Consider the following 17,150-nt stretch of genomic DNA (forward strand, 5'->3'; position numbering starts at 1 on the left):
GGTGGGTGTGGGAGGTTGAGACTTGAGCTGGAGTCAGGACGCAGTTGTCAAGGAAAGACCTTGAGGTTGGAACCCAGAGAGAGAGGAAAGGTATTCAGGATCCCTCACACTGTCCAAAAGAACCGAGAAGTTCCCGAGAACCCGGAGGATCCCGGCTCTACCAGGGGAGATGCCAGACGGTGGGCGGGGCATGCGCGACGCGCCCACTATGGGCGTGGCCAAGGCGGGACGGCACCTGGGGCCCGGCCGGGGGTGGGGCGGCGGACGCTCCCCCTTCCCCTGGCTCCAGCCAGCGCAGGCAGCGGCGGCGGTGGCAGCAGGCGAGGATCCGCGGCCCCGCGAGGCCATGAAGGTGAAGAAGGGCGGCGGCGGGACCGGGCCGGGGGCGGAGCCCGCTCCAGGGGCCTCGAACCGGAGTGTGGAGCCCACGCGGGAGCCCCGGGCGGAATCCGAGTCCGGGTCCGAGTCCGAGCCAGAGCCAGGCCCCGGGCCCAGGCTGGGGCCGCTGCAGGGCAAGCAGCCCATCGGGCCGGACGACGTGCTAGGGCTGCAGCGGATTACGGGCGGTGAGCACCGGCAAGGGAGCGCCTCCCGTGGGCCGGAGGGAGAGCGCGGGAGGGGGCCCACGAGGCTCAGAGTCCGGCCCCCGCTCTCACCCCTCCCCCACGCAGCGCCCCTCCTCTGTGTCCCCTTACCCTCCCTCTGCCTCCAAGCCTGCGATTTGTTCTTTTCCTTGGTCCCTTGATGCGCCCCATCCTCTCCTTCTAACAGGGCTTATTTTCTCCTCACTCCTTCCTTTTCTAGGGGCCCACCCCTTTTCCCATGGTGGAGGTGGGGCAGCAGCTGCATTTGTAACCCTTTCCCCTATGGAGTCTTCGGGACCTTTTGAGGCTGGTTACACAGGGGAGTGTGCCTGACTTGCAGTCCGCCTTCAGCACCTACCCTCCGCCTAGGTGTAGTCGAGGAAGACCCTCAGGCTCCCTGGCTGTTACTGCCCTCACCCTGCTTCCCCGATTAGGACTAGGGCTATACTCTTCCCAAGAAGGTTACAGATCAGGGTGCTTCAGTATGTGGGCTGTGGGCTGTGTCATGAAAGCGAGTGTGTGACCCCCAAGCCTGGACTGGCTGGTCCTTGTTTTTTTAACCAGGCTCTGTGATCAAGGAAAGCCTAGTCGCCACTGGAACTGTTTCCAAGCTGTGCTGCCTGGATTAGAGTCCCAGTGTTGCCCCATAGTTGGTTGTGTGACCTTGGGAATGTAATTTCATTTCCAGGGACATGTCTTTTCATCTGTAAAATGGGAACAGTGTTACCTCCTTCAAGGTTATTGTGAAATAAAGCCTGTCTTCTGATTTTGGACAATGCTTGGCATGCTGTGCGTGCTCTGTCAACAGGGCTCTTTATCAGCAGTCCTGGAGGCTACACAGGACTTGGTTGAGCAGCTGCATACAGGCAGATAAGTGAGCATTCAGGGCAAAGGCAGACATCACCACAGATGGTGAGCAAGGACCAGAGAGTCTTCTGGCAGAAGGTTGGCTGAGCCTCGAGGAATGGAAGGTATTTGGAGAGAGAATGGCACAGTGCCTTGGAATGAGTAGGTCACCAGCAACCTGCTCTGGCTCTCTGTGAGCCTGCAGTCGCTTTCCATGGGATGGACACAGGTGCTAGAGTGGACCTAAACCCCATTGCTGCAGGAGCAGGAGAGCTGAGGCTCCCAGACAGCTGTGTAGGGGACCAGGATGGTGGCATGCCTGAGCTTGTGCATCTGGGTCCCTAGGGGCCTCCCTCCTCCCTTCAGAGCTAGGCAGCAGCGGCATTCTTGGCTAGACCTCCAGAACGTTGCTCCCTTGGCCAAGCAGGCATCAGTGGAGGGAGGGGCCTGGACCCGGCTGGTGTTGAAGCCAGTGGGCTGCTTTTTGTAACAGTGGTTCTTCCAGTTCAGCTTAGCCCTATGGGTGGAAGGCAGGACCACCTGCCTCACTCCTGGGTAACTGAAGGCATGTTTGGCAACTAAGGAAGCTTCCAGGTGAAGTCACAGCATGTGTCTCCCAGTCTGGAGGGAATTCATAGCCTGTAGAGGTTGAGGAAGAGCAAGTGCCTTGTGAGAGCCCTTTCCTGTGAGGGATTTGAAAAGAGGGTTCCAAGCCTCTCCACGTTTGCCTACTGTCTTCTGACCCTAATCACACAGGTCCGAGGTTTCTTCTTCCTGGATTACCAGGCCCTGAATCCAGCTTAAGAAGCTATTTGTGGCTCCAGCAGGAGAGCAGTTGGGTTCTGAGCCATTATTCTGGCCTGACCTTGGGTCTTAGGCTTCCTTTCACTTGGCGGAGGGGAGGGGGTGGCTGGAGTGTCCTGAGCCCTAGGCAACCCCTGACACTCTCGACCTGTAAGGGCACAGGGACTGACAGATTGAGTTTGCAGTGTAAGGGACTGAGGTCTGGGTGTGAGAAGTTGTTCCCCCGTGAGAGGAGAGCTTCCCAGGCTGGGCACAGGGCGAGAAGGGAGGCTTTGCCTGGGAGTTGGGCAACCAGGATCCTGCTTTCACTTTGCCCCTCCTCCCTTTGCTCAGCAGCACCTTTCTAGAGCTTTGTGTCAGAGCTTACTGAGCTGTGGTGGACAGGTCAGGCAGGGCTCAGGACCCTCTCTAAAATTTTATATAGTTCCCGCCAGGCTCCAAGGTGCTAGAGGGGTGTCAGGAGGGCTTCCTGGAGGAAGCTGGCCCAGGCTCAGGGAAGAGACAGACCTAGGGAAGAGAGAATGACTTTGTATTCACTTCCTCTTCCAACCACAAAGGGATAGGAGGTGGCCCAGGGGCCTAGAGGGTGACTTCCGGGCCTCTGTGGGTCAGCGGGAGGATGTGGTACTTTGAAGGTTGACAGCACCCGAGCCTCCCTAGCATTTTTCTGCTCCTTCCTTTTTTCTTGGCAGGGCCTCCCCTAGGATTTGCAGTTGCTGCTGTAAGAACAGTAAGTCGCAGGAAGTGGGAAGAGCAGGAGTTCAAGGCCAGTCTCTGCTACATAGTGGGTTTAAGGTTAGCCTAGGCTGCATGAGACCCTGACTTAAAAACAGCAACAACAAAAGTGATTAGGGTCCCCCATGAACTCCCTCGGCAGTGCCTAGCTCCCCTGGTTTCCTTCTGAGCCCAGCACTCCTTGCCTCAACCATACCCTGCTGCACCTGCCACACTCTTTCCTGGCTTGGCCTGTGCACTTTCTCCCTGACGGTGGCTCTGGGCCAAGGCTGGAAAGATGACCTCTAAGAGCTCCCTCTGTTTGCTAAGACTTCCTCCCATTGGGAGATGAGCAGAGGATCTGTTGAGCAAAGCCAGCCTCTTCTCCCCCAGTAGCCTGGGCTCCCAGCTTGAGTCAGCAGAGATCCCATAAGCTGCTTAAGAGACCTGGGCTCGCCTGAGCTGCTTACTGGGGTGGGGGGTAGAGGGGTGGGGGTGTGGGAACCAGGGGCAAGAGAACAGGGAAGGGGTGCCAAGCTGTCCCCAAAACGACCCAATCAAGGGGAAGTCCCCTCAAGATCAGCGGTGCCTGAGGCTTCTATACGTCGTACCACAGGGTGTGTAATAGGGGTGGGGCGCACTTCAAGGAAGAACCATCAGAGCCTTTCCTCAAGAGGCAGAGCTGCATGCTCCCTTTGGAGTGAGGTCCCCCTTCATGCTGGAAGCGTCTACTACACAGGAGGCCTAGTTGTCCGAAGGATACATGCCGATTTGGCAGAGTGGAGGTTGAAATACGGGTCCCCCAGCTAGAGGGCTGGAGGAAAGATATGGAGGTGACCTCTCTTGCCTGAACCTGTGAGGCCACTGGGATGAAGCTGTTAATCCCAGACTATGTCCTCACAACAGAAACCTGACCCCTGCTGTGTGGGGACTTCTCTCAGATAGGGTCAGTTTTCTTTTTGGAGGGCAGTGAGGATCAGAGTGAGCCTTAGGGTCCCACAGAAACTGAATCGACAGTGGGCATTTGGGGGTCCCTGCTTGCTCAGCTGCCTGTCTCCCCTAGACTACCTGTGCTCCCCTGAGGAAAATATCTACAAGATTGACTTCGTCAGGTTCAAGATCCGGGACATGGACTCAGGCACTGTCCTCTTTGAAATCAAGAAGCCCCCTGTCTCAGGTGAGTATGGTAGGTGGATCGTTGACTGTAGAGTGGGCTCCCTAGGTTCCTTGAGCCACAGGAGGGTCAGAGCAGAGTCCAGGCTTGAACCCCAGCATACTCAGGTGTCTGTAGGCAGTCAGGCTTCTTTTTCTGGCGCTGTTTCTCAGGGTGGACATCTTGGGAGCACAGTCCTGTTTACTACTGGCCAGCCTGCCCTCTGCTGTCCTCCCTGGAAACTGCAGTCCCAAAGACCTCCCATAATCCTATGCACGTCCTCTGGCCCCGAGAACCCCTGAGAATTGGTGACTTGTTGACCTAGAGCCCCCTAGGGACCACCATTTAACAAAAGTGTACCAGAAGCTTCTGGAGAGTTTGGAAAAGTTCAAACAGAGGCCTTCGAGGGAGGGTGGAGGAGACAAGGGCCCCAGCCTGAAGCCCGCTGAGCCCAGCTGGGGTACATTGCAGAACGGTTGCCCATCAACCGGCGGGACCTGGACCCCAATGCCGGGCGCTTTGTTCGCTACCAGTTCACACCTGCCTTCCTCCGCCTAAGGCAGGTGGGAGCCACGTGAGTCTCGGGGCTGGGGTGAGGGCTGGGGGCGAGCTCGAGGGTGGGAACAGCCCTTCCAGAACCTCCCACTGGTGGTCTGCCTGGAGCCTGGTCCCTTGGCTGGCTGGTTGGTTGGCATGGAGGCTACTCTCAGCCCTGCCCTCTTCTCTTCACTCAGGGTGGAGTTCACAGTGGGAGACAAGCCGGTCAACAACTTCCGCATGATCGAGAGGCACTACTTCCGGAACCAGCTCCTGAAAAGCTTCGACTTCCACTTCGGCTTCTGCATCCCCAGCAGCAAGAACACCTGTGAGCACATCTATGACTTCCCGCCGCTCTCTGAGGAGCTAAGTGAGTGGAGATGTGTAGAGCCCAAGCGCGGGGGTGGGTGGATGGGGTGGGGTGGGGTGGGAGGGTCGCACCTGTACATCTGACCCCTTTTCACCCATCCTGGGTCACTTCCCTACCCGGTACCACTCCCAGGAGGGAAGCAAGCTCAGAGAAACTGAGAATCTCAGGAGTGGTTCATCGGTCTCTGCCTCCCCCATCCCAGTCCTGAAGTCCTTAGTGGCATGGCTCAGGTGCCTGACCTTTGTCCTGGCTGGGCCTCTCTTGCAGTCAGCGAGATGATTCGTCACCCGTATGAGACACAGTCTGACAGCTTCTACTTCGTGGATGACCGGCTGGTGATGCACAATAAAGCAGACTATTCCTACAGCGGGACACCCTGACCCCCCACTGCCCCTGCCTATGAGGCTGTGGCCTAGTCCCTGTGCTGTGACCTCTCCAACATCATCTCAACTTGGGGACGGTTCCAGTGGCTCTGGACCCTGAGTCAGTGTTGGGAGGAATGGTACCCAGCATCCCTAGGCCAAGCCTCTGAAACTCATGGGGAAGGGCAATCGGGGAGACTGTTTGCCCTCGTGTTCAGGAAAGGCCTCAAGGAAGAAGAGGACTCCTGGGCACCTCACTTGGTCCACTGGGCCTGAGTTTCAGAATAGTGTTCTCTTCTTGAGGCTGTGACTAGATCAGGTTAGGGATCCATTCCCTGTCCCCCGCCTGCCACGTCGGGCTATTTATAGTTGTCAGTTCATAGATGAGGAGCCGCAGTGGGTACCCTGGTCTCAGGCCTGGCCTCCTCCATCAGGGGCCAAGACACTGCCCAAGGTGTGAGAGGGGCGGGTCCTGATGTAACAGCCTGTGGTAGGACCTGGACAAACTGTATATAGTTTTCAATAAACCTCCTTTTCTGTTCTTGGGTGTGGCCAGCCTGTGTGTCTGTAGGGAAAGGGGAGGATGGAGGGGGCTGGTCACATTTTATCATGACAGAAGTACATGGGCAAATCAGCTTAAAAGAGGCAAGGTTTACTTTAGTTCCGAGCTTTCAGTTCATGGCCCCATCATGTGGGCCTGTAGTGAGGCAGAGAGATGATAGAGAAGATGTCCTGGGACAGAATTGTTTATTCGGTGGCAGAAGCAGAGAGAGCAAGAGGAAGGTGCCAAGAACAAGACACTCTGCAAAGATTGTATCTGTCTCCCCATCTAGGCCCTCATGATCATCTCAAGATTGCCACTAGCTGGGGTTAAGGTTTTGACATGAGCCTTCAGGGGAATGCTTCATAGTCAACCATTTCTTCATATCAAGAGAAGAAACCCTTCCACGCCCCAGTGCCCTCTGGCCAGTGGGTTTCCCTGGCCTCAGATTCTTAACATCGAAGTCAGCATTTTAGGACATGGCACAAGCTAGGATTCCTCCTATGATGGAGACCCAGGGTCTGGGAGGGAAACTTTGGCATAAAGGTAGAGTTGGCAGAGCCAGGGCTGGAGGGAAGACTACTGACTCAAGATGGGGAAGGAAAAGTACAGGGAGGTGGCTTTGTTTTTCACTTCCTCTGACCCCCAGAGGCCATACCTAAGTGTGCTTTCAGCCCTCATCAGAGAAGGGCAGGACTTCGGCTAGGCCTCAAGCCATCTCCCTGCCCTCAGCAGCCTTGCATCACCCTTAGCCTGGCAAGTCCTGTGCATAATACTTCCGTTAGCCTCTGACCCTCTTCTACTGGATGGGAACTCAAGAACGGAAGAAGGAGGGGGTCTAGCTTAGGGTTCACACCCTATGTTGCAGGGCCTGTTTTCCACATATCTAACACCAGCCTACCATCCAGGCTGAGTAACCCCAGCCCCGGGAGGCCCAGAATGCCCGGCTCCTGCTGGCTCTGTAGAGCTCTGAGAGCCAGGATCTCTACTGAACTTTGGGAATTCTATATGTATGTGTATACATGTTCATGTGTAGGCGGTGTGCATGTCTATAGAGGGCAGAGGTCAACACCTTAGGTCTTCCTCAGTCATTCTTCACCGTATTTGTCTAGACCGGACCTCTCATGAAACCTGCAGGTCACCATTTGGCTAGGATCCTTGGCAAGTCTGTCTCCACCCCAGTGCCATCGCTCTGGGATTAGAGATGCACACTACACTGCCATCCCTGACATTTTGTGAAAGCGCTGGGTATCTGAACTCAGGTTCTCATACTTAAGTGGTAAGTACTTCCACGGACCCAGCCATCTCCCCAGCCTGGAACTTTGGGACTTCTTAAATGACTAGATACTGTTGTCTCTGGAACATGATACGTTGCTGGGTACGCAGGGAGCAGGAGAATTGTTCTTCCTTCTTGGAGATTTCTCGGGAGAGTTATTGAAGGAAGCAGCTTTGGATCCGTGCATGTAAAGTCAAGATGCCTCTGACAGGAAGATATGCAGAGAGAGACAGAGACACAGAGCCAGGGATGGGAAAGGGAGAGAGGGCATTGAGGCAGTGAACAGCCTAAGCCAAGACTGGAGACAAGCTTTATCAGGAATATTTGAGGAACAGGGGCTATGACGTGAAAGGCGGATCCATCCACTGAGCTCAGGAGTTGCAGCTGCTTCTGAGGAAGATGAAGCATCCTGAGGAGGACTGAGCAGAAATGACCTGGACATGTTATTACAGCAATTTCTTTTACCGTTTATTATAAAATATAACTCGGGGACAAATATTAAAGATAAAAATCTGAGATAATCACAGGCAACTGTGACACACACCACCACCGTCCACTTCCCGGCTCAAAAGGGACGTACAACCCCTTGGACCCACCTCATCCTCTTCCTACGGCCTTTCTTTCTCTTGTCCTGAGTCTGCTGGGGAACTCCATGATCCATCCTGGCCAGCTGAATGTGAACTCTGCCTCTCAAACCAAACACTCTATCCCATTGGACATCGGACCACAACAGAGACAAAATTGCCGTAACATTTCCCCCTTTTTGTCTAATTAAAAAGGAAAGGTCCTAACTCTAACAATAGTAAAACTATATACAATAAGAATAATTTTCAGGTATTGTCCAAAAAGAAAGGAAAGGTACTAACCTTAACAAAATGAAACTATATACAATAAGAACAATTATCAAGTAAGAAATATATTCACAATGTCTAGTCAATTTGTATTTGGCGAATTAGAGAAAAGACTCCATCAGCTGTCCTCTCCTGAAGAGTCCAGGGTTTTGCACCTAATTTGCTTTCTACTGTGATTAAGAGAACTGTAACTGTAACTATCTAGTCTTCAACCCCCTCAAAGATCTGAGGATATAATATTGCCTGAATAAACAACAAGTTCAGAGCAAGCAACTACAAAATTAAGAGAAATGGCAGAAACAGCTGGCTACCTGGACAGTCATCTTAGGCTCCTCTGTGATGTTGGGGCATCTATTATCTGACAGACTTTTCTGAGAAGCAGGAAACTTTTTTCCCTCCCTGAGACAGGGTTTCTCTGTGTAGCTTTGGAGCCTGTCCTAGATCTCGCTCTGTAGACCAGGCTGGCCTTGAACTTACAGAGGTCCACCTGCCTCTGCCTCTCAAGAGCTGGGATTAAAGGTGTGCACTACTACAGCCTGGTGAGAAGCAGGAGATTTTAAAGGACTGTCCTACCCTGTCTTAGCAAAGTTTGGCAGTCACTTTTTCTTGTGTCCTGCTTGTCCAGTTTGGATAGCATACTGTTAGCAGTTGAGGCAAGGGCAATTTCTTGCCGAAATGGCTAGCCTCCAAGAGGGAGGTTCTTTGATGCCCCTCATCCTTTTTTGAAGTAGATCAGTGCTGCTAGGAGCAGAGGTGTCTCATTGTCAAGAAAAGCCTTATGTTATTAAAACATTTTAAATGTCGTATTCTGTTAAGTCTTTAAAGTGTTTGAAGATTACCTATTTATCTAAAATATATCTCTGTATGACCTTAAAAACATACCTAATAACAACAAAAAAAGCTGGGCGGCGGTGCACACCTTTAATCCCAGCACTTGGGAGGCAGAGGCAGGTGAATCTCATCGAGTTCGAGGCCATCCTGGTCTACAAAATCAAGTTCCAGGACAGCCAGGATTGTTAAACAGAGAAATCCTGTCTTGAAAAAAATAAAACATACCTAACATGACTGTAAGTTTGATACTTATGGGTGATTAGTTATTAATTTGTGTTTCTTTATTATCCTAAATAGCTTTCAAGGACTAAAACTTTACATTACATAATTTAAACAAGCAGCATAGGTACAAGACCATAAACAAAAATAGAAATGTGTATAGTATAACAAAAATAACCTTAAGCTTGCATCAATATACAAAAATATCTTAAACAAAAGTAGAAACATATATGCAGTATAACAAAAAATAACTTTAAATTTGAATCAATATACAAAAATCTATAGCAATGTAAAATTTTTGAAATTAATAGTTGCTTTTGGGATTGAAGTAGATTCAATAATCTACCCTTTTTTCCTATCATTCCTATATTCCCCCTTTTTCTTTTCAGAATGAGATCCTTGAATCTAACCTTCTTTGAATAGAATTTTCTTAACTATGACCAGTAACAACTTGCAACCAACCCCTCTAAACAACGCAAACATCCATAATCCATCGAATGGCCAAAAACCATCTACCCCACCTCTTGGGAACGTGGGCGTCCTGTTTTTTAGACTGTTTCCTCCTGACATGGGGTGCTGGCATCTTTAGGGGACCCTGAAAACATTGAGATAATGGTCAAGTCTTGAGGAATCTAGCTTTTGTCCAATCTTTGTGAGACAGGACAGTGCAAGGCTCTCTAAAGTCCTGGCTGGAGCAGTCCATGAGGCTGGGCTATCTTAACTATCTTGAAATTATTGTCCTGAGCAGCTTGTAGTCCAAAGCTGATCTTTGGATGGTGTGTGTCAGCTTAGTGGCATTACCACAATCCAGATGGAATCGTTGTTGTGGGGCCCCATCATCCTTTTGGAGACTTCAAAGGTCAGTGTTAGGAATGGTCATGGTTTGCTTAGGAAAACTTAAACATTTTAAATGTCATATGGAGCAGATCTCAGAGAGGTTAAAGGACTACAATCTATTAAATATACCCGGGATACATAGACTTAATTCTTAAATACCTGCTTCAGATTCAAGCCTGAAATCACATACAGGAAGCTACATGAAGCCTTATAACACAAAATCTAACAGGTCTTTCAATAAAAACAAAAAACAAAAAACAAACAAAAAACTGGCAACCTGTTATTGGGGTAAAAGCTGAAAGATCAGAGAGACAAAAGAACAAGCCATTGCCCATCTCACCTCTAGGACTGCTCAGTCTGAAAAGGTCTGTAACTGAAAGGGTACCTCAGTCGAAAAGCTTTAGTTCCTGTCTCCTCACACCCTATATTCCTTTCTCTGCCCAGCATATCACTTCCTTCTTAGTGCTGGGACTAAAGGCATGTGAGTCCTGAGTACTGGGATTAAAGGGGTGTGCCACCACTGCCTGGCCTCTATGTTTAGTCTAGTGACTTGTTCTGTTCTCTGATCTACAAGCAAATTTTATTAGGGTACATAATATATCACCACAAAGCCTCAGGTCAGAACTAGTCAGTACTTTATATGACCATTACTATCACATTAAAGTTAATATATATATATATATATGCATATATATACATATATCTTATACATTTTGAGATAATATTTACACCTTAAGAAAAGTTTTATCGAGTCAAAATAAATCCAAGGGATATGAGATTAGTGACAATATAATAGTCCCTAGATGTTGGTTTTCGTTTGTCCCATACCAGGTGGCTCTTCTGACATGAGACAGAGACTTTGGATTTTCTTTTAACAAACATGCTTGGGCTCAGAGAAGGAGAGAGCCATGCTCCAACTCCAAAGCCAGCTTTAGTTTTTAGTTGAGTTGGGACTACATAAAGACCATCTGCCTGACTTGTCTGGAGAGAACAGCAAAAACAAACATTTTTCTGGATGATTGTCCCTTCTTCTTCAGATGCTTCATTTCGTACAAAGTAAATGCTCCGACCCCTCTGCACTCGCGTAACCCCATCGTGAGAATGTGGAGAAAGGGCTGAGGGTCACAAGGGGCAAGTGTGCTGGAATCCATTAGCAATGTCTGTCATGGACACAAAAGAGGGGAGGTGGCGGCTAGTGCTATGTGTTTGCCATTCTTTTTTTTTTTTTTGGAGCTGAGGACTTGAACCCAGGGCCTTGTGCTTGCTAGGCAAGCACTCTACAACTGAGCTAAATCCCTAACCCCTATGATTCTTTGAATTGATAAATAATCAGTTAATTGTCCCTTATATCCATCACCTGAAGACGATCTGTTTCCCAATAATTTATATTCCCCACATGATTCATATCTGAATCATCTTAACTATCCAACCCGGGTGTATTCAGCATCTAGCATGGGCAGGGAGGATTGCACTTGCTTGCCCAGTGCAAAGACATATAAGGAGATATGAAAATGATCCAGAGACTGTTTGCCCTTTCAGGTGCCTACACAGCTCTGTGTGCTGCAGAGGAGGTTAGAGAGTAATGACACGGAGTGGATTATAGCAGATGAACAATAGCTCCCTATTGTCCACATTTCACTTTAGAAACAGAAGACCTGGAAACAAAGGGGTTTGTAGTACTTCTCAATAACAGTCTCCTGAACTTTTCACAGTATGTCAGGCGTCTAACCTCCAACTGTCCCATGGGCACCTCTGCTAAGACGTTCTTCTGTGGCACTTTCCTGACGGTTCCAACAACATGGGAACTTGTTACTACAGAAGCCCCCACGCTGACTTGACTCTGAATGTCTCTGGTGGTCTGTGGACATAACCACAGCACACCGTTTTAGAGTCAGGGCTGGCTTCAGTCTTGGAATTTTCAGGGATACAAACCCATGTCCTCTGCAAGAGCAACGAATACTCCTAACTGCTAGAGCCAATCTTGTTAATTTTTTTATATGTCACATGGCCAACCTTGTTAGACTCCGTGTGTATCTGTAGGTCACTGTTAACCTCTGCTGGAGAGTGTCTAGAGGACTGTAGATCCGTTTGTGTTTACTTGTAACCAAACGAATTCCCAAATGCTTTTGAGACTCATCCGTAAATATTGAACAATGTATAATCTCTATTTTCACATTGTCTGGTTTTCTCGACGACCAGGGTTTCTCTGTAGCGTATTTCAGGTTAGGCGGCTGCTCGGGGGACGATAGCGTGGTGCATGAGCAGGGGGATGGGTGGGACTGTCGGAGACATCTAACCATGCCTCAGGCTGCCTCTCGAGATCTACAGGCCCTTGCTCCGAAAACCAAATCCAGAACTCCATCGCAGGGTCTCGCCTACTTTGCATGGCTCCTTCTATATGCTATGTTAAAACTCGTGTGTGAGTTGACGCATTTGGGCCATAGTCGCTGTTGTAATAGCTTATAAGAATAGTCTTACACTTGGACAAGATATCTTGTGTAAAATTTTGCTTTTTGTAAACACTATAATATCATTATTAATGCTGTTGGGCTCAGTGAACCCAGGTCCCAACACATACAAGGTCAAGAACTCGGCCAATCCGCTTTAGCCCAAGTATAAACGTGCAAGCGTTCTCATCTCATACATTCGTAGAATGTAATAGAAGTGGTTGCTTATAGATGAGCACTTCTAGGGAGTATATTCAGATATAGAGTCTATCATGATCTCACTCACCATATAAAGATGCTGATCCATATAGTAAACTGGCTACTTATGCTAGACGTCCTGATGGCAGATGTGCACATGTTAGTCTGTGATAGAGCTATCTCCCCTGGAGGTTGGGGTGATTCGTCCCTGCACAAGGCTCAGGCATTTCTCTAATTCCTCGGACGACATGGCTCACTCTCACGTGGAAAGTCTTAGGAACTGAAAAGCTTGTAGAGATATGCTGCTATAGTCTCACAAACCTCATTGAGATATTCTTACTACGAGGTATATCGCCAGAGGGTTAAATACAGTAGATAGTCTCGTAAACAATTTTGTGTCTGTGTATTGTGTCACTGAAAATAGTGAGATGTGTGTAATAAATTATTTTTTGGATGATAGAGAGTATAAGTATAAGAAAAGGAGTGTTCGCGTCGGTGTAGTTACGCCTAATAGCGCTATGGCCTAGAACAGTTCGCAGGGGGAGCAGCCATAGACTGTGATAAAACTTCGCTACTTATTCTGGCCTTATTGCTTAGTCTGCAGTACTGGACCAAGCTAAGAACCTTTAGAGAACTATGAGGCTGGTGGCCTTTCTAGTAACGAACTAGATGATTAACTTCTGTACTGAGTCTAGTAGTCGCTTGACCGAATCACTGAACATTGCATACAATCAAGTTATCAGGCGAGCGCTGTGGTCGATTATGTGGGAGTTTAAGTGCTGTGAATATCCTACTGACAACTCGACGCCGTTGATACATAATAAATCGCATTGCTGCCAGACAAACACCTTACTACCTATCTGGCTGAGGTGAATCAGATAAGGTCCAATATGTTTCACGTTTCTAATATCTATACGTTCATGTGTAAATGAAAGTTTTCCGTTACCATGTGTGTCTAAGGCAGGGTCCGAGTTCGAGATAATCTTTAGTGTTCCTTCTCTCCCTATCCGTATCACTTACTTTTCCTCTTCTCGCCTTCCTTCGCACTCTCCCTCCTCCTCCTTCCCTCCCTCCCTCCCTCCCTCCCTCCCTCCCTCCCTCCCTCCCTCCCTCCCTCCCTCCCTCCCTTCCCTCCCTTCCTGTCTGTTTTTTCAAGACAGGGTTTCTCTGTGCAGCCCTGGCTGTCCTGGAACTCGCTTTATAGACCAGGCTGGTCTCTAACTGAGAGATCCATCTGCCTCTCCCTTCCGAGTGCTGGGATTAAAGGTATTATTTTCTTTTAAGTTTTAATTAATCAGTTTATTTGAGTCAGGGTCTGTAGCCTGCGTTGGGCTTGAACTGGCTATGTAGCTGAAGCTTGATGCTCTGCTCCTGATTCTCCTGCCTCCACACTCCAACAGCCCGGATTACAGGTGTGCACCACTATGTCCAGGTAGTTTGAGAATTTTTGTGGAATCCCTGAGCAAAAGGGCGAATTCCCCATATTCGTGTCTCAGCTGAATATTCCTGCCTTAAACCAGAGGGTGGCCAGTAGGGGGCAGCATAGGAGCAAGAATGTGGGCTTTGTTTTCAGGATGGAGTTGGGCCCAGTTTTAATCTGAGGGGTAGTCTGGTGACAAAGGACTCGAACAGCTACACCCAAAGTCCCATCTTCTTAGTTACCACCCATTGTCCTTGCTCTGGCAGCCAGCACAGATGTGCTGAATGGGCCCACAGGGACAGACCGGATTGAAGGCGTCTTGCAGATACCTTGTCCTAGGTATCCTAGATTAAGGTATATGACTGGGGGATAGGGAGGCTTGACTGCACCCCCAGGTTCCAAGTGTTAAGAGCAAAGGAAGTAGGTCCCAGAACAATTCTAGGAAACGTTTGTCCTGTGCTTGAGGACCGGAGTGTCAAGATACAGGCCAGAGCTGGGCAGAGCTGGGCAGAGCTGGGCACCACGTCACCACCACCTACCTCTGGACTTGGCAGACAGCTGTATCCCTCTTCCACTGGGGCAAGCCATTCTTTTGGTTGGGTGTGCCTGGCCATGCCTCTCTCATGTCCTACCCTACCCCAGTTCCTTCCTAGAGACTTAGGAGGGCTCTAATGTGGGATTCTTTTAGAACTCTGGAGGTGTTGGCTGGTACCAGGCCTGACCCACCTGTGGCTGCTCTGAGTGCTTGCTGTCACTCACGCGTTTGGCTCCTGAGCCTAGAGGTTCCTTCTGGAGGAGGAGCTATAGAGTGGCCCCTCCCTCACTGGCCAACCTAAGCTTGCAGTGAGCTGAAAAGAGACTGAATGAGCTCCTGAACCTCCAGGGTTCATCCTCTACTGCCACCAGGCTGTGCTCCATCCTGTCACCAGTGGAAGCAGTGACAAGAAACCCCAAACAGACTTGGCATCTCTCCCAGATGGTGATAGGAAGACATAGTCTAGACAGGGCAGCGATCCTTTTCTTAAAAAAAAAAAAAAAAAAAAATTATATGTAGGTGTGTATGCTTGTGATTACATGCATATGAGTACAGGGCCCTCAGAGGCCAGGGGCATCAGATCCCCTGGTCCTGGAGTTACAGAGGTCATATAGGGCACCTGATATGGATGCCGGGAACCAAACTCAGGTCCTCCGGAGGAGCAGCAAGTGCTCTTAACCACCGAATCTTCTCTCCAGTCCCAACAGTGACTCTTTCTTGTGAGATTAGGGGAAGGCAGCAGACATGTCAGTAAGGCTTTGAAAGGTCACCTCCTTCCTCTGGTCGGGCAATTCCGGACTCGCGTTGTTAAGCCCCTCTTTGAGAGGCCTTGCCTGGTTGCTCACTCTGCTTGGTCTCGACCTTCTGGGAACAGAGAGGTGGCTCTCAGCAGTTAAGAGTGCTTGTTGCTCTGCTATAAAACCCAAGTTTGGTTCCCAGCGGCCATGTCAGGAGACTCACAGCTGTGTGTAACTCCTGCTCCAGGGGATCTGACGCCTTCTTCTGGACCAGCACTTGATGCACAGACATGCACAGTACACATTTATCAACACACACACACACACACACACACACACACACACACACACACACCCCACAAATTTAAAAACTATTTCCAAAGTCCTTCTAGATGGCTAGTGGCCTGGTCTTTCTGCTTGGAGAGTGAAGATCCAGAAATGAAGGTCAGTGTCTGCGACATCCGGCACTTATTTTATTCTAGGACAGGGGACAATGGTAGACTGCTGAGGGATCTGCTCCCCCTTGTGTGAGCTTGAGGACAACCTTTGCAGGTACTTGTTGCCCTCAGGCCTAGAGAAGGCTGAGGATCCCACTTGGAGGGCCATGGTGGACATCTGAGTCATAGCCCCAGTTCCACAAACATCCTGCCTGCTCCCTGGGTATCCCAAGTCTGCTATGCAGGGGTGTGTGTGTGTGTGTGTGTGTGTGTGTGTGTGTGTGTGTGTGTGTGTGTGGTTACACACATCCCACACATCTCCTGTAGCAGGCTGCAATCTCTGGTTACCCAGAATGCTTGAGACCATTGACAGCAACTAGTAAGCTGGACCTGAACCGTGTGACCTTCTCTTTGAGAAAGAGTTAGACTATGGGCAGCCTGGAGGGGACCCTTCGCGTGACTGAGACTACGGGAGGAGGGCAAGTTCAAGTTTCGGAGGACAAGGGTGTTTCCAAGCACTTTGTGTTGGATTTGGGCTCAGTTTGGTAGATACTGCCTTTCTGTGGGTCACCCTGGAGGTGGCCAGCCGGAGTATACACTGAGGATGGATTGGTTAAGCCTGGCTATGAAGTAGCGGTCTCCCTAAGGGGTTCACAGGCCACATGGGAGGAGCCCTTGTGGGCGCAGGGGTGAAGACAGGAGAATAAATACAGACTTCCGGGAGGGAACATTACTGGAGTGGGCCAGGCCTACACGGGAATTAGATGAGGCTTGGGGAGGGGGGATCTTTGACCTGTCACACTGGCCCTGAGCTTTGCTAACCAAAGCTTTTAGCTCTCAGCTGCCCTAGAAGTCAAGGCAGTCTCTGCGGTGTTCTGTGGCTACCTCTGCGCGTGAGGCGCGTGGGCAGGTGTGTTGAGCTTCCCTGCACGCCTGAGAGCTGAAGTTCGGGTGAGCTGGAGCTAGGGGGCGCGCTTGTTGCTTCTTTGCGGACACCTGCCCTGCTGGGTCGCTGCGTGAGGAGCTGTCCATCAAGGCAGCATCCTAGGTGGATCCTCCAGCCGTCGGTTAACACGTGGGCTGAGCGGCACAGGAGACAGGTAGTGTTTTCCTTCTGTGACCTTTAAGGTGAGCCCGATATGGGCAGCTAGCTGGGACTTCAGTCCAGGAAAAGGTGGGAGCTGATGTTGGACACAGCTCAAGCCAGCGCCATTGGCTTGGAGCCGGGACTGAGGTACACTGCAGGGCCCCCAGCAGCTGAGGAGGGCGTGGGTTCCAGTTCCACAAAGGCCGAGTAGAGGGTGCTGAGGTGCAGGTCTCCCAGGGCCCCGGAGCCCCCGCTGCCTGGAGGTGCCAGTTCACCTGCTCCATTGCCTGTTTCTGACAGACAGGGCCCCGGGGGGAAGCAGTGGGCTGCTGGTGGGGGTGGCAACATGGAGGATGACGTCGGG

At 50.3% G+C, this 17,150-nt stretch overlaps 2 protein-coding genes across 2 annotated transcripts in view; one reads left to right on the forward strand and one right to left on the reverse strand.

Annotated features, from left to right (window-relative positions):
• The first annotated feature begins 205 nt into the window (after nucleotides 1-205).
• On the forward strand, nucleotides 206-5,925 carry Unc119 (unc-119 lipid binding chaperone). The gene is made up of 5 exons (XM_036198090.1): nucleotides 206-566; nucleotides 4,012-4,125; nucleotides 4,573-4,675; nucleotides 4,836-5,008; nucleotides 5,276-5,925. The coding sequence occupies exons 1-5, from the start codon at nucleotides 209-211 to the stop codon at nucleotides 5,386-5,388; spliced, it is 861 nt and encodes a 286-aa protein (XP_036053983.1). The 5' UTR covers nucleotides 206-208; the 3' UTR covers nucleotides 5,389-5,925.
• Nucleotides 5,926-15,704: 9,779 nt separating this feature from the next.
• Foxn1 (forkhead box N1) overlaps nucleotides 15,705-17,150 on the reverse strand; it is an 11,382-nt gene continuing 9,936 nt past the window's right edge. The window contains exon 5 of the mRNA XM_036196761.1: nucleotides 15,705-17,150. Coding sequence (XP_036052654.1) covers nucleotides 16,898-17,150 — 253 coding nt within the window. The 3' untranslated portion in view covers nucleotides 15,705-16,897.

Source organism: Onychomys torridus, chromosome 8 (genome assembly GCF_903995425.1).
Source record: "Onychomys torridus chromosome 8, mOncTor1.1, whole genome shotgun sequence".
NCBI classification, from domain to species: domain Eukaryota; kingdom Metazoa; phylum Chordata; class Mammalia; order Rodentia; family Cricetidae; genus Onychomys; species Onychomys torridus.

Excerpts from the sequence above, each read along its gene's own strand:
- Unc119 (XM_036198090.1), top strand. The coding sequence starts at position 209 with ATGGGCGTGGCCAAGGCGGGACGGCACCTGGGGCCCGGCCGGGGGTGG. Across the intron at positions 567-4,011 it reads GCTGCAGCGGATTACGGGCG|ACTACCTGTGCTCCCCTGAG; the intron begins GTGAGCACCGGC and ends TGTCTCCCCTAG. Across the intron at positions 4,676-4,835 it reads CTAAGGCAGGTGGGAGCCAC|GGTGGAGTTCACAGTGGGAG; the intron begins GTGAGTCTCGGG and ends CTCTTCACTCAG.